Here is a 22,966-nt window from a genome sequence, read left to right as displayed (position 1 = left end):
CTCCCTCATCTCTCAAATACTTCATTTTTTTCAAAAATTCCTTTCCCCTCCCCCCCACTATATTCCAGAGGTCCATACAGCAGTTTGATACAGTCATACTACAGTTCTATTTAACTGCTCACAAAGCACATTTCTCCTTCCTAGAAGTAATTTAAATTTTGCATTCTGCAGAAAAGTTTATTTAAACCTAGTTATAGGGCTTTTTGACCTTCTCATACAGCAGTGACTACTTATATCACAAGAGTTGCTCCAAAAGTAATGCCTCCTATTTTATTACATTGGCCCACAATGCCAGAGGCTGATGTTGATGGATATGGCAGTAGAGCTTGAACCTTCCCTCCCACCAGTATCCCACTACATCTTGTTGCCATGTCATCTTGATAGCAACAGCAGGGCAGTCAAACAGAACTGTGTGTGACATGAAAGTACTTATGGAGCAAAGGTGTGTCACTGATTTCTCCACGTGGAAAAAATGGCATCCACTGAAATTAACTGACATTTGTTGAACATTTATGGAGACCAAGAAATGGATATGAGGATAGACTCATCCCAGATGTTTTTCAGTGGTGCATGGCAATAGTATAAGGGGAAATGGCCACACACTGAAGCCTAGGAAATTCTGCACAAATGCACATAAAAAACCTTCTTCACGGTGAGGGTGACAGAGCACTGAAATAGGCTGCACTGGGAGGTTGTGGATTCTCCTTGTATGTCTTCAGATAAGACCTACCTGGACATCTACTTGTGTAGTCTGGTCTAGGGAACCTGCTTTGGCAGGGAGGTTGGACTAGATGATCTCTAGAGATCCCTTCCAGCCCTACAACTCTGTGATTCTATGACAGTGAGGTGGTGAATGGTGTGTTTCAACAGTGGCGACACAACATGAAAAAGCAGCCAAATTCTGGATGGCCACGCAGATTTTGATGAGCATACAGGCTCTTTCTGGCAAAAATGCACAGCTAAGGGTGGTGACTATGTTGAAGAACAGCATTTCGTAGCTGAGAATTTGCTTTATCAAATATGCTAGTGGTGCTCTTTGTATCTGGAGTAGTTTCCATGGAATAAATAGGAGACATTACTTTCAGAGCAACCTGTCACAAATATTTGTGACTGTGCAGTATTGTTGTAACCTATTAACCACCGTTAATAGGTTAGTTATTTAATATATTTTATTGATTTCACATTCAAAATCTTTGAAATTAGGACTGGGTAACTCTTAAAGGCAGCACTTCAACAACCTTTGCTTGATTCTTATCTAGTCTCTCTTTTAAAACCTCAGTATTTTCCATCTATTTTGAATAAGATATGATGCCTCAGTATACATTTTAGTTCAACAACACTCCAACAAGATCTTGTAAATTGTAAAAACTTAATATTTTGTGCTGCAAATAACATTTCGTTTCCAAGTATTAAATTTGAAAGTTTAGAAATAACTAAATTCTGAGATTAATCAAGGAAAAACACTCTTTTCAGTACTGTGAGTCCAGCAATGTGCTCTTGTGGTTGAAGACTGTTTACTAGTAATATCATACCTTAAATTTAGCTGTTATTTGGTTTATAAGAGGAATGAATTCTTGAAGATCTTTTGCTTCACAATCTTTGAGCATGTGTTCGGAGGCAGAAGGTATGAATGGAAGAACTTCTTCCTCTAGGCAAATAATCATACGGTGAAGGAAAGTGCGAACGCCACTTCTCAGAACTTCCTTTTGTAATGGACAACTGAGAGCTGGCAAAAACGTCTGTAAGCAGTCCAGATATACCTCAGAGCAGCCACACTGTTTTACAGTTTGCTTATTGCTGAAAGCCTTGCTGGTTCGACTGTAAAAGCAATGCACCAAGTTTTATATAAGCTTGGGATAATGGAGAAGCAGTAACACTGAGAACAACATACATATAGAGCCCAGACACTTAACTAGAACATTATGTTTTGTTAAGTGGGAGCCAAACAACAGAAATAGCAATTATCCATTAAGTAGTAGTTATGCTTTGGCAACTTTTGGAGAATTAAATTCTAACGTACCACGAACAACATATGATCAGAACAACCCCAGACAATTCTTAGAGGAAGTTTGTATCATACACCATTCTCTGCATCTACATCCTTATCATTCTTTTTTTTTTTTTTTTTTTAAAGGAGCTGCAATTTTCTAGGTCAATAAATTACAGATAGATACTCAGCCTCTCCTCCCAGTAAACTCTTCAATTTAGATTCTTTAAAATAAATCCCACTTTAATCAGAAACACACATACAGACACTGCACAGTACCTACCTTGCAAACCCAACAGCATGATTGAGGCAGTCAGCCAGTGCCATCTGTCTGTCCTCATCTTGTGCCATCATCAATTTTTCTAACAATACCTTGAACTTTTCCATCAGTGGAGTCAACAAATTCCTCATTAGAGCTTGTTTTCTTTCTGCAGAGTATTCGCTGTTAACTATTAATACTCCAGCTGTTTCATAAATGAAAAGTTGATCATCGCTGCTTAACAGAGCTTGGTAACCATTCTCCTAAGATAGAAGATAACAGGCATAATTCACTAAGTGTCCTCTATCAAAGTCATCTTCTGATAAAAAAAAAGTTGAAATTATTACATTTCTTTAATCATGCATTTCTTTTATCTTTCTAATACAATTACAAATACTTTTATTCTGTTTCTGCCCAAGTAGCATTACTCAGTAGATGGTAAAATATTGTTGAAGGAACAAGTATTTTTATACAATTCAAGAAGCCTTCTTTATATCTCTCTTTAGCCTATAAACACAGAAATCCAAACAAGTAAAGTTATTAAAAGTTAGGCACAAACACAAGCAGATGATCTCACTCTTAAAAAAAAAAAAAATCAAGACAATTACTCGTGTTTAAATGTTTGTGTACTATGCTCACTATTTGGGCACATTGATGAATAAGTGCAAGATTTTTTTTATTACAAAAAACTGCTGTTAATACTCACAGGAGGAGAGAGTTCCAGTAGATCTTGTATCCTATTCAGAACATCTTCAATAAAGGGATTCATTTGCTTACTGAAGTAAAAACAAGAACAAAACACTATGTAGAAGTGGGCTGGGCTTTTTTTTTTTCTTGCTTTTGCAAAATTGCTGGCATTTTCATTAAGTTGTAAATCTTGACATTAGACTACCTGCCCAATAAAGAGCATCCCTTAAAGTATCAGAACGCTGTTGTAGACAATTCTGAGTTATGCATATGGTGATTGCAGTGGGTAAAACAGACACATGGCAGAGTGGAAAATGCACATTTACTTCTCTACTTAATTATTTTAAAAAAAATGCATAAATAGCATCACTTTTCTGAGTAAAGTATTTTCATTAACTAACATTAATTAAGAAATATGATCCTTCTGAAATCTGCACCACCTTAGAGGTTCTCCTGCCTCTACATTCAAACATGTCTGTTAAATGAGACCAACAAGACGGGTCTATTTGAAAGACTATAAGAGCCTGAGTAAACTCCATCAATATAAATTTTGTAAATACTCAGAATTTGGTTAGATACAGGGAAGTTACACTTGGGAGTCTTCAAATCCACTCGCTATCAACTGTGCTTACTGAGTAAAAGCAAGGCAGATACTTATAGAGTTGATCAGTTTTAACATCTTGTCAAAATAAGCTATGAATATGCATCCAAGTTCTTTATCCTATGGGGAATTTTCCCCTACTACCTTTGGTATTAAAGAGCAGGACAACTCTGTAAGAACACTAGTTTGTTTCACAGCAGTCCACTTAAAACCCTGCCTGTTTTAAACACGCACTGAGTTTACTGTACATATGTTTTTTGCACCATATGAACACACATCTTTTACTCACTTAAGAGACTTGACAAATCTGGAAAAAAGGTAAGCTGTTCGACTTCGTACTTTTGGACTTGAATGGCGAAGACCACGGTGATCTAAAAATGCCATCTGCAATCAGAAAGTATTTCAGTCTAGCCAAGGAGAGAAAGCTAATCATCCAACAATGTAAGACAGACTATTTCTTTAGTGATCTTCAGAAAATAAGTTCTTAAACCTAAACAACATATCTAGACCTATCTAATTGAATATGTAAATGAGATGAAACTTACTAGAACAGTTGGAATGTGCTGAGGTTCAACAGCAAAGAATTTTTCATATCTAACCACTGTTTCAAAGAATTCCAGGGTCACTGATGTATGTTGATAGGCACTAACACCAGAAGTCACTAGCTACAAAAAAGAGCATTAGCAAGTTAGCACTTTAGCCATTTATAACACCAACTACAATGCACCTGAAATGCTGGTAATTATTATAAGCCATTTGAATTGAAACGTTTCAGTCTATGTTAGCATTTTCAAACAGTTCCCAAGTAACACCTGCTTACCGTTCTCATCATGTCTTGCAAAGCTGTCGCTTTTGTAACATCACCAGAGAAGTGAGCACCATGGGATACAGGAAGAGCCTCAGCCAACATATACAACAACCTTATCGCAACTTCTACTTCCATAAATCGTGTAGTTTGCCAGTTCCTAAAAACGAGAAGATCCTGTTAGTCACTATGGATTGTGAAATAATCACAGACCTACCATGTTAGTATTTTCATGTGAGTATTCAGATGTATAGCACAAATGAGCAGAACTCAGCAAAGAAAATAAATGCTGTATTTCAGGACGCTTTTGAAGATCTTATCCAAAGATGTACCATCTCTCCATCAGAGTGACACCAATTTTCTTTCACCAATTTCAACTTGAAAGCTACAGACTTCTCCAAATGCTTATTTAGGCACAAAACTATCTACTTTGATGGTTGACAAGTCATTTAGTGTCACTTAAAAAGAGGGCACACTAAAAAGCAAGGCACAAGGAAGGCACAGACAATACTAGATTTCAGCCATCCTCCTAGTCAGGCACCTACTTTATTTACATAGTTTTCAGTATTGGTCCTGTTCTTTTTGTAAGAATTAAAAAAAAAATCTTCACTGCTGTTTCTTTTCTGTATCCAACCTGTTTTTTTTTGTATTTGTTTTTTTTTTTTTTTTTTCCTGTTAGCAATAATACATGAAATAACTTTGCACGTTTCCTGATGGTGTAAAGCAGCCATTTGGACAAGTGTGTGTTGAGAAGGCAAGTGAAAAAGATGAAGAGACACCACCAGAAGTAAAAAACACAAACAAACAAAAACTAGCTAATAATAAAGTTACAAAAAGAAAGCTGCTTCTTCCTAAGTAACTGGGTAAGATTTTTATCATGAAGCTATACAAAGTCATACTACCAAAGTTGTTACCAGCTTATTTTATCAATAGGCTTTGCTGTGCTACTTCACACTTACTGTTAGTGCGTAGCCTGATAGAAAGAAAGGCAAGAAAGCTATGGGAATTGTATTTATGTAAACAAGCTTAAAAAACCAAAAAACTTACTGAAGTGTAGTGTTAAAAACTCTGCGGACAGATGCCAACAGTAACTCTGGTGAGACCTGAGCAAGTCTATCCAGCAACAGCTTCAACTGTTTTCTGTACTCCACAAACATTGCTTCATCTTCACCCTGCAAGACACTCGCATCAGCGAAGCACATTTTTACCCTTAAATATATCCAGAACCATTTTAGACAGTTGCACCCCAAACAAAAATGTGTATATGTAAGAACAATACTTCATGCTTGGAAAATTCAGTAATACCCTTGCAACATAGCAACATACCCTTATTGTCTGGTTGCAATACATTGAGATCCACCGCGTTCAATCCAGAAACATATAAAAAAGGCCTCCCAAACTGAAAACTAACCAAAAGTACAAGTGTGGCTTCAAAAGTAGTGTCTCCTATTCTATTATGTTAGCTCAGGATGTCAAAGGCAGATTTTGATGGTATGGCAGCAGAGGTCAAATCTTCCCACCACAATCCCGCTATGTTGTCATGTGACAGATGGCAGCAGAGGGGAACTCTGACACGATGGCATCTGACATGGAAGTGCTCAGGGAGCAAAGGTGTGTTAGTGAACTCCTCCTCTATGCATAAAAAATGGCATCCAGAGGCATTCATTGATGCTTGCTGAATGTTTATGGAAACCAAAAAGTGGATGTGAGTCCAGTGAGGCAGCGGGCAGTGTGTTTCAGCAGTGCTTGATAAAGACAAGCCACTTTCTGGTCAGACAGGAAGATTTTGATGAGCATGGCATGCAGGCTTTTGTTCATTGCTGGTGAATATGCAGAGCTAATGGTGGTGACTATGTTTAAAAATAGTTTTGTAGCTGAGAATTTGCTCTATCAAATAGCATTATTGTGCTCTCTGTATCTATTGTAGCTTCCATAGAAATAAATAGGAGATTTTACTTTCAAAGTGAACTATGAACAAGACAGAAAATGCTCTTAGAAAAACATTTCTGACCCACTTCTTGAAAATAGACTCATTCCTCATGAAGATGTTGTCCCTCAGCATCTAGCTGATTTTTAAATTAATCTGACAGAAACATTTAACATGTACTACATATAGTCCAAGTTCACCTCTAAGATCACAGCTCTCTGAATAGCCCAGAGCAGAACTGCCTAACACATTCAACCATTACTGCTGGCTAGCAGAGATGCAAGGGGAAGAAAGAAATCAAAGACTTTAAGCTTATTTTTTGCAGAAGTTTGACCTCTTCCATCTAAAATATTTTGAGCAGTATTTCTTAAATGTTTCTCAAACTCTGCACAACAGCAGAAATATGCAAACTCACACTGAATAAGCCAGCTCAACAGCTATGCTTAGCTAACAGCACAGTCATATTTGTCCAGGAACAGCTCTGCACAAAAGCAGACAGTTATTCGGTTAACCAAACTGCTTGAATATCCTTTTACTATGTTGCTTTGTCCAGTGAAGACATGCACTTGGGTTTAAATAAAACAAAAGCTTTCCCCACAGGAAATATTTGTCTACAGACCTTAGCTTCCTATATTCAAATCCTTAGCCTAAGAAAGACATGAATTTTTAGAGTGTGAGAAAGTTTTATGATGTGCAATTCAAGTTGCATTTGTCTGTTTATTCATACACTACCTCATTTTCAAAATTATATTCTTCATCGTATGTCAACTTCTTCATAACAGCCAGCATGATTGCCTAAGATAAACAGAACTGTAAGTGTAGGAGCAGACAAGCAATAAGAAGCAACAGTCAAAATCCTACAGAAAAGGAAACATTATGGCAAATGTTAAAATATTTGTAAACATTTTCATCCTATTTAAATGAATTGTTATTTTCAGAAATTTTAAAGAATTAACCGTGCATACTGAAACAGATAGATTCTATCCAAACGATACACATGCAGTTTCAATTACACAGTATAAATGACTTTGAGCCCTCCATCTAGCAGCATTATTTGGCTTTATTTCCTGCTTCCAACCTGTGCAGTTCAGTTCACGCTAAAAAGGACAATGAGAGATGACTGAACTAGACAGAGGAAGCTAAACGGGCTGTGTGAGGTTATATTTCAAAGAGGTAGGTCAGCTTAGCCTTAAAATTGTATCTCTGGCAGCTCAGCACCTTCAAAAGTGGTCGTGGGTTTTGGGTTTGTTTTTTCTTTTTTCCTGGATTAGTAAGCTAAATTGGGTCAGCAAAAAAGGATGTTTCCAAACATTTTCTTTTTGCAAATTGAATGAAAGAAGAAAGGTTGGTACGACTGTTTCTCAGTCTAACAAAAACCCTCAAGATGTGTTCAGTGAAATAATTATAACAGGAAGAACAGTAGAAAAGCAAATTCAACATAATCATAGATTTCTAGATAGCAACACATTCAGATTTTAATCATCTTAAGTGTGCTGCAGCAGTAAATTGATTTGAACAGAAGATAAAAGTTTTCCAATTCCAAAGCTGGACACAAACATATTTACTTATCTTAATGCTTAGTGCATAAAATTAAACTTCAGTTTAATGCATAGCTTCAATAATACTTAGCACATAGCTGGTCATCTTAAGTGCAAATGCTACATCTGAGCAGCAGCTTAATTAATAAGTTTTACATATGAGGGTTTACTTTATGACAACCCTTCCCATATTCCTTCCAATTCTTTAGAATTAGGGAAGATTTTAATACAAATGAAAAATTTCAGGAAACATCCTCTGTCTTGGTTAAAGAACCAAGTTTGGTTTCATCAAGATGTTGTCAAGGAGCACAGCAAGACAGACTTATGGCACTGAGGTTGCTTGGGAAGACCAAGCACTTACACAGCTTTCACCTTCATATACAATTCAACATAAGTTTACTACTTAATTTTAATGGTTGTCTCTCAGACATCTTAAAGCATATAAATTATATACAATTTGTTGCAACAAAATGAAAAGTTCTGATAAAAAGTCAATAAGAATCCTTACTAAAAAAAAGTTAATACTTACCTCTACGTTAGCTTTTTGTTGGTCTGAAAGTGCAGAAAGCTATAAAAGAAATGTCAAGTGTTACTTCTTGTATAGTAACCTCTTTCCTACACTAATAGCAAAATACACGTTTGCTTTTAACAACCATATGAAGCAGGCCTCTTTTCCACTTAATGAAGGATTTAAACTTAGTTCCTACAGACTTCTAAACAAAACTCTCTGAAAAGTACACCCACAGCCCATGAAAATACTGAATGCTAATTAGTCAAAAGACTATTTTGCAAGGCAGCTTACATAAAGCATTAGCTTCATATATTCCCACAAAATCAAAGCAAATAATATATCAAAAAAATGTTAAACTGAAGTCAGGCATACTTACCTGTTTCAAGATGTGAAGGTAGTCATAACAAAAGCCAATGATATTAGATGAGATGTCATCATCCTCATGAATAAGCAGTTGCAACATTAGGGACACTTTTGCTTCAATCGCTTGCAGAGCATCTTGAGCACTCTTCATATCACCACTTTTTATCAGTTTAGTCCAACTAGCTATTAATGCTTGCCCCATCCCATTGACCAGCTTAGAAAATCTGGCCAGAAAATCCACATCATCTTCCTGTAAGAATCATAGAATCACCAAGGTTGGAAAAGACCCACAGGATCACCCAGTCCAACCATCCAGAAATGATACCCGATTAAAAATACTAGCAGAACTCAGGTCTATGTGGCATGAACTTAAGGATTATGCATTCTCCATTATGCAACAGCAGCTTGTTCCATGCTCCATCTCTTCACATTTGCATTTCACGCGACAACTTTAAAAAATGAGCAGCTGCCTCAATTCAGAAATATTGATAGCAAGCAACAAGCAGTACTGCCTGTAGAAGTGAGCGACCATTTGATATTTATGGCTTCCATTTGCAGAAGTACATTGATTAGAGTGGAGAGAGACTCCTAGACAAGTCATCTAAAACAAATGGTTAGCTCCCTGTCAGAATAATACTGAAGCAGAGGAATAACAAGTCTCTTAGAGATTGAGGTAAGATTTTTAGAGAAACAATTCCTGAGTTGATCATTACACATTTTTGGCCTTCCAGTAGGAGCATACATTTGATGGTGACTTCACAATAAAGAGATAACTGCCTTGCAATCCAAGAACTACAGCTTCATCAGGACTAGGTTCCTTTTTCTTCACAGCACATAGCAAACAGCTCTTCCTTAAGCACTGCTACTGCACAGGGAACATGTGTTTAGTTGGTTGGCCTATTTTTCCAGTTCCCAGATCAGCATTTCAAGACTTATGTTTGCTGGTAGAGGCAGACATAACAACATACATGACCTTAAGAAAACATGTCTCCTGTCTCACCTTAAAATACTCTGTCGTGGCTACATTCTTAAAATACATTGTCTACAATACCTGTTGCAGAGTAATTCCTAAAGAAGGATACAAGTGAACAAAACATAGGAATGTAAACGGTATGCAAAACACACCTTATGAAATAAATTGGGATTTAAATGAATAAAGAACATTAATAACTACCTGTTAATTTCAGTATGACAAATCTGAAAGTGTTTAACTGTGACAAAGAAGAACAGCTGATTCTCCCTACATCTGTGGACTTTACAGTTTTCTGTAATCTGCTTGTTTAAGAACTGTTTGAAACCTATGACTCATTGCTATTGTAAAATCAATTTACAAACCTGATCAATACTGAAGAGGCCAGCAGACTGTAACACTTGACATAAAGATTCAACCAATTTTGTTTTATCAATTGGGTCCATTCCCTTATTTACAATTTCAAACAAACAATCACAGGCTTCTTCCCGGAGAACTTCCACAGACATGTGACCTAGCAGCATATTTATAAACCTTCAGGAAAAAAAGAAATTTATACTTAGAAGTCCACAGTAGCATCATACAAGAGCTTTCTACTAATGAAATCATTATAGTCTGTTGTACTAACTAAATCCAGTATTTGATACATTTTAAGGAGAATACAGCAAATGGTACAGCATCTGTTTTGGTCATTATATCAGCTTGCTTGCAAATTCTATTACTCAATTAAAGCAAAAAACTCAATTATTTATATACAATTAAAGTATTCTAAGAAAAGTTTTCATGTGGTTTCATGGAAATACAGGCAGCATACTAACAGATGCTGTTGTTGCCTCCTCTCCCACCTAAATATTCCATCAAAAAACCCTTACCTTTCATTGGCTATCAGGCTCAAATCGATCCAGGATACGTAAGCTCCAACAACTTCAAGGCACTGGCATGTCAACTCCGAGTTATTATACTGATAGTTCTGTAAGATTTGGTACCACGATTCCACCAAACTTGGAATGCACTGTTCCCTCATGGTATCTTTTAATAAAGTATTCCTACGAGCCTCCTATCAACACAATGAAAACAATAAATCAATCTTGTCATTCACTAGAAGCATTTTTTCAAGCTAGTAGCATTCTTATATCCGCTACCAGAACCTACTTGTTCTACCAAGATAAACAATTCAAATCAAAAACCCAGAAAAAGCACCTTTATTTTTCTTGCAGGAAAGATTAAAAAAAATACCATAGTTTTTCCTTCTTTTTTTCTACCATGATGCCCAGACACTGCAGAAAGGCAGGCAAGGGAGAAAAAAAGTTCTCTATATAATTAAATGGATTTTTGACGTTAGGACTTCTTCAAACATGCACCAGAAGATATTACCATTGTGAAATGATTCAGTCTAACAACAAGTCAGCTAACTCAGCCCATTAGCTTTTGTTTGCTAGCTCTTCAAGCAAAAAAATGCTTAATAAGTATGAAAGCATAAAAAGCATTAAACAAATAAAGCTTTTGGATCTAAATCCCCTAATGACTCTAAGGCAGAGTTGCCATAGGAAAAATTAAAAAAAAAAAACAAAAACCCTCTCTGCAAATCTTCTACTGTAATTGGAGAATTTTTTGGAACTTTAAAACAAATATTAATGTGAAATAATGACTTGCCTCTGATGTATGAACAACATCCCGGTCTACCAGCTCAGCATCAACAGCCATCAGGATTCTGAGGTACATATCTACGCCTCGTGGATTAAGGTCAACTACTGATAGAATATCAAAAAAAAACTTGGGCCATTTTGTGAGATATTCAGTAACAAAAAGCAATGCAAAGACTTGCGCTGCTTTGTTGCGAATGAAAGTCTTCTCAGGCTGGGGATTCAGCATCTGGTAGAAACAAGATATTATATTTGCTTATTCTTAAGTAGAAAAAAATCATATATGCTCATTGATCTCTGCAGAGTAATGTGTAATACCTCCCTTCTGCCTTATTGGGTGAGACTAATAAAATGTTTTACCTTTCTAATGATTTTGAAGAAAACTTAGCTAAATTGTAACAAAGCAGGGAAAACATTCTTTCTGGGTCTTAAGTCCTGAGTCTTTCATTCAAGGCAAAAATATTAACTGTGCTATTCAAAAACTAAAATAAGATTTCTTAATTTGTGTTTTGAAGTAAGCAAAAACTTCTGGAAAAAAAAGTTGTGGTTCTCACGTAGCTAGTTTTACCTAAGTTAGATGCTAGTAAGAATGGTGAAGTTGTTCTAGATCTCAGCTCTTTAGGGAAAAATGGAAGTGTTGCTATCAATCCTTCTCTCTCCCTCCCTCCTCTTTTACATAAATTCCTCTGAAATGGGACATTGAGGAAAAATTAAAATCATCCACTTCACAACAATCTGTTCTTTTTCAAGTTGTAATATATTCTATTAGTTTTCAAATTTCTACAAACAAAGCAAGTATCTTAGTTGCCAGTACAGGATTGGAATGATAACTAGACTGTGGCAGGGAGAGGCAAAGATTTGCAGGGGTTTGCTTCGTGGTTCTACATATTGCAAACTCTTGGGTCCAACTGTTACTACAATTTTAGCTACAGTAACTACCTCTGCAAGAAAGAGTAGCTAATACACTACCATAATGTCACCAGAGGGGTTATTTAAAAAGTCTTTTCCATTCATTCCCAAATATCTGCTGGTATGCTAAATAAAATGGATTTAAGACCCAGGAGGGTCTTAAAAACAAAATTACCATTCCTAGACACTCAACAACATCAGGAATCTAGATTATATTTCACCACAGGAAAACTGTTAATCCTTCTTACTTCATACACAACTGATTAAACTACAATCATTATGTGATGTAAGAGTTTTATATTTAGTATTAATTTCAAGCACAGACTTTCTTATAACAAACATTTGAAAGGATTTCTAATAATGATTAGCATTAGAAGTTTTTCACCATCAGATAATGCACATCTTCAGGAAACCATCTTTAAACTCAAATGACAGATTAAACATTTAGCCTGCACTCAATGCATTATGTCAGCCTGCAGTGCAAAACCACTGTAAATACACTTACCTGGGCTTGCAGCCATGTTATGAGCGTTTCCCTAATTAACTGCTGCTGGACTTCAGTGAGCTCAGAGTATCTGAAACAAAGCATAAAGAGATCAAAATATGACTGCTTCTTGACAAGAGCAGCATTCAGGAAAGTAAAAACACTTTTAATAGCAACATTGCACATTAATGTCAATGAAAAATTCCTAGGAAAAGGAATTTACAAAGCTGTTTGCATGCTAAAATTCTGAAAAAAAAGAAAAAAAAGAAAAAAGACACATTAATGAATTACATTTCCAGGCACTGGAGCCTCTTCTAAGCAGCCTGAAGTTTTGTGGGAAGGCTGCCCTGCTTTAAGGACAGGATCTTAAGACCACATTAACACACATTTGACCATAAAGTATGGGGCGAAGGATGTTTGTACATTTGTATATGCTAAAATCTGATTTCTATGCTCTTTGAAGATCTCAAGGAAGTTTCACTGATCTGACCCTGCAGTGCATTTACTATCAAACATACGTCAAAACAAGAAAAACAAAACAAACAAGGAATTCTACTTTACATGGTACATACACAAGCCTTGGCAGAATTCTGTGTTATCACCAGCTCAGCTCTAATACTGCCCACACATATTCCATCTGAAGACTAGAAAAGCTGAGACAAAACTTCCTGCAATTATTACTCCAAGGTGCTATAGTCCTGGTATGACCCCTGACAACTGCTGAATGGGATTTCAACGTTCCTGTTGCTTAATAAATATGTAGAAGAAAAAAAGCAATCCCAATAAAAACAGAGAAAAAATGAGAAGCAGGAGAACAGAAAATTTACTGCTAGAAGAACATGGTCATAAAGGAGAACAGTGATGTAAAACTAAGTAAGATCTCAAACAGCTTAGCCTTGAATTTTTGGTCCAATATACAATTGTGAACCACAGCTGCAAAATATGGCTTATTCCTATCTACAGCCTGACTCAAACATTCAGTGTACTGCAACGAGTCATAACAATATCCCAGGAGGCAGACAGACACCTCTGTGTGATGTTCAAGCTCACACCAAAGAAGTCCAAAGTGTGGAACAAATACAGTTCCATGCAGTGAATCTTGCATTTTAGACTGTTTTTTCCTAAAATTACCATGCTACAGAAACACAACTCAGTGAAAATACTCATTCATTACAACATCTCTGCCATGCTTGTTGCACAAACAGGGCTTTGTCTAAGTCCAGAATGCTGTACTGAGCAAGGCTGCTATGTGCAGGACAAACTCTCCTCTGAAAATCAGTGGTAGTAGAGCAAGGCTTGAAGGAAAGTGCTAAGTTTCATCCCATACTTAGTGACCAGGTCTGTGTTGGGCCAAACAGAGCTGTAAGGACTAGCTGAGTAAAGCGCACTGCTCAAACACCAGCTGCTTCTCTTCCAGGAAAAGCAGAAGGAATAAAAGAAACCCTAGTGAAATCAGTTAAAGCTCATCAACAACACTGAGGTATCAGTTTGCAGAATAAGGGTTCTGAGAACTTTTATTCAGGAACAGTAGGAGTGACATGCCATTTTATTTGCAAGCAGAATAAAAAGGGAAAAATCAAAATAGATTTACATGGTTGGTATCAAGAAAGATTACTAACTTGAATTTAACTTGATGTTCCAGAACTTGAAAGCAAAAGAACTTGATGTGATCATCACTAGAAAAGAAGAGAAAATTCTATTAGAGGTAGCAGTATGGTACACTTCCCTGTCAAAAAAAAAAATCCTCAAATATTACAACCAGGCAGTGCCTTCGGCAAATCAAGAATTATGGCACACTAGAAAAAAAAGGCTAAGGAAAAACGGCAAATACTCAAGCAATTCATCTGATAAAAGTGAGCAATTAATACCGATATTCCCTCTTACAATATTCTTTTCTATATCTGCCAGTTTATTATACTCTGAGTTTGATACTGAGTGTAAAAAACTACAATACCTATTCTACCATGTCTTTCAAGAAAATCTACAAATTGTGTATCTTGGTAAAATGCTGTTTTTCAAATTTCACACAGTTTTGTTAATGACTGCATACTATGGGATGGAATCAGGGAAGCTTTGATAAATCATCTGCTAAAAAAAAAAAAAGTATTCACCATAAATCACTATTGTTATTTCACAGATACACACCTCTGAGTTTCCTTTCACCTTGTGCTATTCTACAATACAGCAACAACCAGATTTGAGATCTGAATACACAACTTGGTGCAAAAATAGTGCTGACTGCACAATCTTTGCATGTGGAACAATGGGATGGTTTACTCAATAGGAGAACTATCCCTGTGCTTACTGTATATAAAGTCTATATTATTAATGAAAATAAGCAACGATTCTTATTTACATTACCTGTATATACTCTGAGCTAATGCTTCTGCACAGACTTGCCAAGCATCCTGAGATACCTTCAGCTGCTCAAAGTAGGCCAGCGCCTGTAAGCATCCAATTAAGTTTCATGTGATAAAGAAGCAACACAGAAAATGCCCATGAAACAAGAACCAAAGCACACAGCAAAACATCTTGTTCACACTTAGACACACCTCTCCTTCAAAAAAAAAACATGTGGCATTCGGAAACTTCCAAGTTTTTGTTTGGCTCCCTCATTAACACAAAGCAAGTGTTCCTCCAATTCCAAACACTACAGGTGCTCGTTTCCACTTAACATTTTGTTACTTGAATATTAAAAAGGTCAGAATCACATAACTGGCAGAGTTGGAAGTGAATTCTGGTGACAGTCCAGCCCAAACTGCTTGCTCAAAGCAGGGTCAGCCATGGGAATTTGTTCAGGGCCTTGTTCACTTGGGTGTTGATTACAACTTCCAGGGGTGGAAGTTCAAGTCCAAGTTATAAATTCCCTCCACAAATTCTAAAGAGCAAGAGACGTAGACTTTTTCACTGAAAACAACTCACTTCTGTTGCACCACTTTGCTTGTATTCTACATTCCAAGCAACATTCAAACACAAATCTCTCACTGACCAGCTGACAATAATCAGTTTATGAACCCATTACAGAGGCCGCTAAGAAATGTATACTTTAGGCAGATTTTAGATACTAAAGTTGCTTTTCAGAAGAGTCTTAAAAGATCTGATAACAGCCATCTTGATATAATTGCTTTCAAATTTAGTGTGGCATGTTATACAAAACAGTAAAATAATTTTTGAAACTCAGATGAGATTGACAACATCATTTTAAACCTATAAAGACGTGTATTTCAAGAGGTTTTTCTAATTATCATGATTGTTTACATTCATCAAAATAATTATTCAGAGAGTTGAATTAAGTTCTTAAAACAAAAAATCACTGTAGCTTGCACTAACTTCCTTACAGTGAATAGTTTAATTAGCTAAGGTTTGATACTTAGTAAAGTCAAGTATTATAATGTCACTTCCTGCATGAGGAGTAAAAAATTACTCACCTTTCACCATGAAGTATTTTAGAATTATGCAGATTGCATGGTTAAAAGGTCAATAAATCCATGAGCTTCAATGTACAGTGACATTTTCTTGACAAAACATTGCATTGCAGCCATACTCATCTTTTCAAGGACAAGCACCCCCAACAAACAGATTTAACAGGCTGCTTAGCAACGCCAGGATGCATCAAATTACAGTTTTAACTTCCTTCCTTCCTTCCAGGGCTTTTTTTATGAACACCCAAAGAAGATGCTCATATTCTCATTTCTGACAGGTTTCACTGAATGTCATCTTATATGTAGTTGAATCAATTTGATAAGTAAGGATTTACTCATTAAATAGTTATAAAACTAGAAAAGCCTTCCCAAGTGAGCAACTCTTGCATCATCTCAGTCCCTGCTTACCCTGACTTTAAGTTACTCTAAGCTTTACCACCACTTAAAAACCCGTTTCATAAAAAGGCTCTCAAGACAGGTAACCCATTCAAAATAACAACAAATCAAAATAAATTTAAAAAAAAAACAGCCTGCCACCCACCCCCAAACTGCCACCCAAGAATTGAAGGGAAATCATGAGCAACTTGGCATTTCCAGTGGCTGACTTCCATCTCACAGGAACCCACTTAAAGGACTGAAAAAGGACTAGAATTGAAAGGACTGGAAAAGCCAGAGCCCAGAGAAACAAATTTTATACAAGTTAACCATAGTTCACTGGACTGGCAATGTCTCTTTCAGCTTTGATACACAATTGCAACATGGCACTTGGTACCACCACAAACCCTTTGTGCAAGAATCAAGAAAGCAATTACTAGACTTTTTCAGTGAAGCAGCGCCCCAAATTATTAGAGAAATAAGCAAGTTAATTACGTACTCTTTGTCTGAAGTCTGCATCAGCATTTGGGTTCAGCCCCAGAAGGGCTTGCTCATCCATCTCTATTGCTATACTCTCCTTTTCCTACTCCTGCTAACAGGTTTGCCCACTTCTTCTAGAGTGGAAGCTACGATCATCTGAAAATAGAAAAAGAAGTTTTATTTGCTCAACACAACAATAAAAATTAAAGGCAGGACAGGAAGAACCACAGAATTTTGTGCACAAATCTCAAACACATTGTATGCACGGCACCAAAACATGAGCATGCATGCTTCTGATACAGATCTCAGAATCCTACATCTTTTCATCCACTTTCAATAACAGAAAAATAGTATATATATGGTTCTACAGAAAGGTTTGAACTCAAATTTCGAGCACACTGAGGACATTTCAATAAGACATGAAATAAGCATAGATGAGCTTTTATGAACTTAAATGATAGACAGCAGCTTAGCAACTGCAAAAATAAGCATCTCTGCTCTGAAATACTGCTAAGATGCTTCATAAAGCCATTTGTAAAGTATTTCCTCTACAGGAACAAAAGCATTACCAGGCCTTTCTTCTAAAGCAAGCACACATTAGAGAAGTATCAGACATTAACCACAAAATAAATCATACTGAGCTGTTAACAAAGTGTTCTGTTCCTATTAATGGATGATAATTTACTAGAGATGATTTCTCTTTAGACACATCAGTGTAAAACTAACAAGGAAGCTGGACAAGTGTTTTGAAGATCAGGTGTTTCTACAGGCCATTCTGCAATACGCTGGATAAAAAAGTGGATCAAAAAAATCTTTGTTAAATGCATGGATGCTGTTAAACAGCAAGAGAGACCAAAAACACACCAGGCCATCAAAGCATGCCCACATGGTAACAGAGTTGCTCAGGCCCTAAGTAAGGCCTTGTTACATAAGCACGTAGGAGGTAGGGGGAAAAAAGCACACAAGAGGAAGAGACGAAACTCAAAGAAACTGCTGTTTCAAACTGCCTGCAGGTAGAATTTCCGATTTCTAAGCATTGCGTGCCTGGTGCATGCGCTGCCATCACCTCCCCCACTGGAAGAAAGGTGGCACAGTGACAGCCGAGGAAGCAAGCCTGAAAGGGACAGCTCAGCAATCAACGCAATCAGGCAGACATTTCTGTACAATTCATTACAGAATAATTGTAACTAAATGCAACACGATGGGCAGTTTAGTAGGGAAAATTTAAAGAAGTTCATACAAAATGAAAAAAAAAATGCAAGTTGTGGCAGTAGAGGAACCAGAAAGTCTGGAACAAAGCGATGAGTCGTGGTAAAGCAAGCTCTGCACTCTGCCTGACAACACAGAGCCACCCTGCTCGGGGTCAGAACCTCCAGGGATTAAGCTGCTCTTTCCATGTTTCCCTCTCTGCACCCCCAGCTTGTTTTCCCCATAACTGATATCCAAAGCAGTCAGACAAAAACAAACTCTGAAAAATACTGTAAGAATAAAGTGCTTTCTTCTATGGCTTTTTCCACTTGGGGCCTGGCCCACAGTTACACAAGAAAAACCATCTTAACCAGCCTATTTTTGGTTTATTTTTCCTGTTGATTATCACTAGAATCTCTGTCCCCCAAGTAGCAATGTTCGACACACTGGTGACAAGCCTCGCTATTAAAAGTACCGTGGCTCAGAGATGTGCTCCCTTCACACGTTCAATTCACAGCAGAGCCAGCCAGCTTTGCTATCCCTGCACACACGACACGAGCACGTTTAGCATTTGATCTTCCACCATATAACCTGTTCTAAGAGTTTCAGCTTGATTCGCCCACTCAGAAGGCCATCAGTTACACAAGGAACAAACGCGGTCACGGCTCGGCTGGGGGGGGAGGAGGACGCGTAACAGCATTAATGGTCAGAGGCGCGCGGTGCTCGGAGCAGGCAGGGCTGAGCCATAAGCGTGCTGAGAGCACACACTACAGGTGATGAGCATCAGAACAATCAGCGATTGAAGCGCCTCATTTACACCATTCATTCGGGGTATTTACAAGGCCGTGTCAGCAGGCAGAGCCACGTCCACGCTGAGCTTTCTCGCCAACCCTACGCGCTCCTTTCTGCTGCCTGCTCTGCTCGCCGCAAGCCTCGGGCTCTCGTAGGACCCGAAGCCTTCACGTCGGCTTAACACACATACGAGCAGCGCCGTAACGACGGCCGTTCCCACAACTTCTCCCATAGCCTAGAAAGTTCTCCGGGCGGCACGGCGCTCCCAGCCGGCCGGCAGCTGCCCGTGTCCCAGCTCTCCCCTTCCCCCCGCCGATGCCGCGGGCCCTCCGGCACAGAGGCACAGCTCCGCGGCTCCGGGGCCTCCGCCGACCGCCTCTGCAGCCCCGCGGGGCGACGGAGCGCTGCCCGCAGCCGGGTCGGCAAACCGGCGGAGGCCGCCGCCGCCACCTCAGCGGCCCCCGCCTGAGTCCCGGCTCCCGCCCGGCCGCCGTTACCTTCCCGGTCACTCCTCCATCGCGGCGCTGCCGGTTCCCGCCCCACAGCTCCGATGTCGCCACGAACATAGGGAGCGGGCCGGGCCGCGCAGGCCGCGCCGCCTCGGCTGGCGGCGGGAGGAGCAGAAGGAGGCGGCTCGGGGGAGGTGGCGCGGCCCAAGCGCGTCCGGGAAGCGAAGGGAAGGCGCCCCCGCCCCTCCGCCGCACCGCGGGACTACAGCTCCCACAATGCCCCGCGGCACCCCGGGACGGCCCTAGCGGCCCGTGCGCCCCGCTGCCCCTGGGAGCCGTAGTCCCGTCCCGCCCCGCCCCCGCTGCGGAGGGCGAGCGACGCGTCGCGGCGCGCCCGTGCGTGTCGTTCGTGGGGGCCGGGAGCGCGGTTCCGCGCCCCCTCCCTCAACGGGCGGAGGCGGCTTGCGGCGTCTGCCTCGCGAGCGCCGTTACCGCGGTTACCCCGTTCTGAGAATAACGTGAGAAAGGGCCCCGGGCCGCCACCCCCCCGCCACGTATGCGGGACCCGGCGGCACCGACGCGACAGAGACGGGGCTGCACCCCGACGGGCACCGACGCGCTGCCGAGGAGGGGCCCGCCGGCCGCCTGGACGCGCACTACCGCTCAGCGGGGCGGCGCGGCCTCCTCCTTCGGCCACGCGGACGCCGCCGCCCGGAAGCCAGGGCCGGCCGTCGCGGGCGGAGATTGACGGCCGCCTCGCCCTGCGCGCTGCGCCGCGGACCAATGGGAGGGCGGGACGGCGGCGGGCGGTGCCGCGACGGGCGGGTGACGTGAGGCGGCCGCGCGTGCGGCCTTTCCTTTCCTGCGGGCGGCGGCGGCGGCAGCATGAAGGCGTCGGGCACCGTGAGTGAGGGCCGCGGGGCGCTCCGACCGCGTCCGTGTCTCGCGGCGGGCCCGAGGCCGGCCCCGGGCGTTGGGAGCGCGGCCGTGCGGGCTCCGTGCGATCTCCGCGCTCCTGAGCGGGCCGCGCTCGGCCCCGCGCGGAGGCCAGCGGCCAACATGGCGGCGGCGCTCCGGCAAGACGCGTGAGGGGGAGCCGCCATAGGCCGGGCCGGCGGGCGGCGCTGCCGGCCTCCCGGAGCTCGGCTTCTCCTCGGCGCTGGGAGGCCCGGCTCGGTGCGGCTCCTCGCCTTCGGGGACCTCCGCCCTCCGCCTCTCGTCGAGGTGCCGGCCCCGGGGAGTCGCTCCGCAGCCGCCGCATCGCGACTCACGCCGCTGTCTTTCCCTGCAGCTGCGGGAGTACAAGGTGGTCGGGCGCTGTCTGCCCACGCCGAAATGCAGGACTCCTCCGCTCTACCGGATGCGGATCTTCGCTCCCAACCACGTTGTCGCCAAGTCCCGGTTCTGGTATTTCGTGTCTCAGCTGAAGAAGATGAAAAAGTCTTCTGGGGAGATTGTGTACTGCGGCCAGGTGGGGGATGGCAAACCCGGTAATCTGGGTGATTTCGAAGGGAATTCCTGCTGGTATATATAGGATAAAGTTACATGAAGCACTGCTACTAGGAGTGAAGTTAAGCTCAGCTTACCTTTCTATTGCTGTCAAGTTACTCAACACGTTCCTCTTCAAAATGGCAGTATACATCCAGGAAGCTTAGGAAACAACAAATGGTCAAAAAAAAACAAGATTAACTTTCTGGAGCTTTGGTGACTTAAGTCATTGCTGTATGCTACTGTTTTCAGGGTCTAGTGTTCGTTATTTGGGCTTATACCTCTTAAGAGTTATGTGGACATTCATAATTCTTGGAGAACATATGCCTACGTATCTTATTGCTTATAGGATGTCCTTTTCCATTTATTTCCATAGCAATGTAAAGCTGAATTTGAATGTTTTCACTGAAAATTATCAGCAGCTGTGTTGGTGTGGGAGAAGAGACAAAATCTTTTTTCACTAAAACTTTGCTTTCATTCAAGCTTTCAGTGCAGTTAAACTGAAATACTGATGATGTATTTAACTTCTTTTGTCCCCTTGTCTAATTCCAGGTGTATGAGAAGACTCCTCTGCGGGTAAAAAATTTTGGTATTTGGCTGCGCTACGATTCTCGTAGTGGAACTCACAACATGTACAGAGAGTACAGGGATTTGACCACTGCTGGTGCTGTCACTCAGTGCTGTAAGTTTGTGTAATTGTTTGAGGTAGAACCTCTATATAAACATAAGCTTAAATCTTAAACTGAGCATAAAGTCTGGGTAAGAATGCTGTCTTAAACCATGAGAAGCAAAATGAAACTCTAGGAAACTAAATCAGGAAGCTGCTGGAGAGGTCTGTAGGTGTGATCTCACACTCATATGTTTTCTCTAGATGAAAATATTCCCTTTTGATCAGTATGTAACACTGAGTAGCTGTGAAAACGAGCTTTGCTCTATAGGCTGAGTTTCTTAGCCTTTGAGGTGCTCTAGACTTTTATTATATATGATGTTTCAGAATGGCCTTGTTGAGGAAATATTTCAGATTAGATCATTTCTATTTCTGTTATGTAAAATATTTGAGGGGTACACCATTTGTATAGCTGATTCTGTTGATAGTTGAATTTGGAACTGTACAAAATGCACACAAAAACCCAAAGAATGTTGTTCTTTGTAATGATGTTCTTGTCGTGTGTGCAAATATTATATGGATCTTGTCGCCTTTCCAGAGCTGAGGTGCTCTTGAAAGTGAAACTTGAGGTTCTACATTAATTAACAGAAAGTATCCTATTAAGTTAATGTACTGAAAGATTGCTTAAGAGGCCTCAGAACTTAAGTTTGCCATAATGCAATGATGTCTGTATCATTTAGGAATTTTAAGAACGTTTTTACATTAATAGTACTTCAGTGTTGATTCTGAATCAGCTCACTTGTTTTAAAAAGGTAAATTCCATCTAGATTATTTCTGTAAGTGCATATCTTGAAATCAGGCAAGAGTAAGATGGCATTCTTTTGGAAACATTGAGCTATGAGTTCTCTTGTTGCAGACCGTGATATGGGAGCCCGTCATCGTGCCCGTGCTCACTCCATTCAGATAATGAAAGTTGAGCAGATTGCTGCTAGCAAGTGCCGTAGGCCAGCAGTCAAGCAGTTCCATGTAAGTAAAACTGCAGTGCCTGCTGGGCCCCAGTCTGGTAGAGGGCTGGAGGGAGGGAGCTGTTTCTGGTACAGGTTTGCTTTGCAGGCAGGAGTGTGGAGGGGGAACCAAACTTGCCCTCATAGCTTCACAGATATTTTACTTTGTGGTAAAACCCCTTTTGTTAAAGTCAAAATATAACGTGTTATATTACAACAAATGTGCCTTTCACAGACATCTTGTTCAAAAAGAATCATGTGCGTCTTTTCAGTATTGTGAAGTGTAGAGCAGTAGTGATGTAGTATCTCAACAGAAATATTTTCCTTGCAGGATTCTAAAATCAAGTTCCCTCTGCCACACAGAGTTCTGCGTCGTCAGCACAAACCACGTTTCACCACCAAGAGACCAAATACTTTCTTCTAAGTACAAAAATGTGCTGTCTACTCAGTGTAATAAAGGTCTATTTGAACCTTTCA

At 40.3% G+C, this 22,966-nt stretch overlaps 2 protein-coding genes and 1 non-coding gene across 4 annotated transcripts in view; 2 read left to right on the top strand and 1 right to left on the bottom strand.

Moving 5' to 3' along the window:
* XPOT (exportin for tRNA) overlaps positions 1 to 20,176 on the bottom strand; it is a 26,176-nt gene extending 6,000 nt beyond the window's left edge. Inside the window, exons 1-18 of one of the 2 annotated variants that reach the window (XM_031589523.2) lie at positions 20,051 to 20,176; positions 16,981 to 17,117; positions 15,046 to 15,128; positions 14,304 to 14,360; positions 12,706 to 12,775; positions 11,302 to 11,520; positions 10,521 to 10,705; positions 10,014 to 10,182; positions 8,692 to 8,928; positions 8,334 to 8,372; positions 6,999 to 7,061; positions 5,387 to 5,511; positions 4,355 to 4,499; positions 4,080 to 4,199; positions 3,824 to 3,918; positions 2,953 to 3,022; positions 2,271 to 2,509; positions 1,533 to 1,818 (exon numbers count right to left, since the gene is read on the bottom strand). In XM_031589523.2, the coding sequence (XP_031445383.1) occupies positions 1,533 to 1,818; positions 2,271 to 2,509; positions 2,953 to 3,022; positions 3,824 to 3,918; positions 4,080 to 4,199; positions 4,355 to 4,499; positions 5,387 to 5,511; positions 6,999 to 7,061; positions 8,334 to 8,372; positions 8,692 to 8,928; positions 10,014 to 10,182; positions 10,521 to 10,705; positions 11,302 to 11,520; positions 12,706 to 12,775; positions 14,304 to 14,360; positions 15,046 to 15,128; positions 16,981 to 17,040 (2,262 nt within the window). In that variant the 5' untranslated portion in view covers positions 17,041 to 17,117; positions 20,051 to 20,176. Of the gene's footprint in view, positions 1 to 1,532; positions 1,819 to 2,270; positions 2,510 to 2,952; positions 3,023 to 3,823; positions 3,919 to 4,079; positions 4,200 to 4,354; positions 4,500 to 5,386; positions 5,512 to 6,998; positions 7,062 to 8,333; positions 8,373 to 8,691; positions 8,929 to 10,013; positions 10,183 to 10,520; positions 10,706 to 11,301; positions 11,521 to 12,705; positions 12,776 to 14,303; positions 14,361 to 15,045; positions 15,129 to 16,980; positions 17,118 to 19,438; positions 20,024 to 20,050 lie in introns of those variants that run through there. The other variant, XM_031589522.2, reaches the window with a different exon arrangement.
* RPL18A (ribosomal protein L18a) lies at positions 20,157 to 22,966 on the top strand. The gene is made up of 5 exons (XM_031589526.2): positions 20,157 to 20,293; positions 20,682 to 20,861; positions 21,431 to 21,560; positions 22,402 to 22,511; positions 22,821 to 22,966. The coding sequence occupies exons 1-5, from the start codon at positions 20,276 to 20,278 to the stop codon at positions 22,911 to 22,913; spliced, it is 531 nt and encodes a 176-aa protein (XP_031445386.1). The 5' UTR covers positions 20,157 to 20,275; the 3' UTR covers positions 22,914 to 22,966.
* Positions 21,994 to 22,125, top strand: LOC116226758 (small nucleolar RNA SNORA68). Its single transcript, XR_004166405.1, has one exon. It is a non-coding gene; the product is annotated as a small nucleolar RNA SNORA68 (small nucleolar RNA).

This window comes from Phasianus colchicus, chromosome 1, assembly GCF_987193195.1.
Source record: "Phasianus colchicus chromosome 1, bPhaCol1.hap1.1, whole genome shotgun sequence".
In the NCBI taxonomy this organism is placed as follows: Eukaryota; Metazoa; Chordata; class Aves; order Galliformes; family Phasianidae; genus Phasianus; species Phasianus colchicus.
This window is presented reverse-complemented; position numbering and strand designations above follow the sequence as displayed.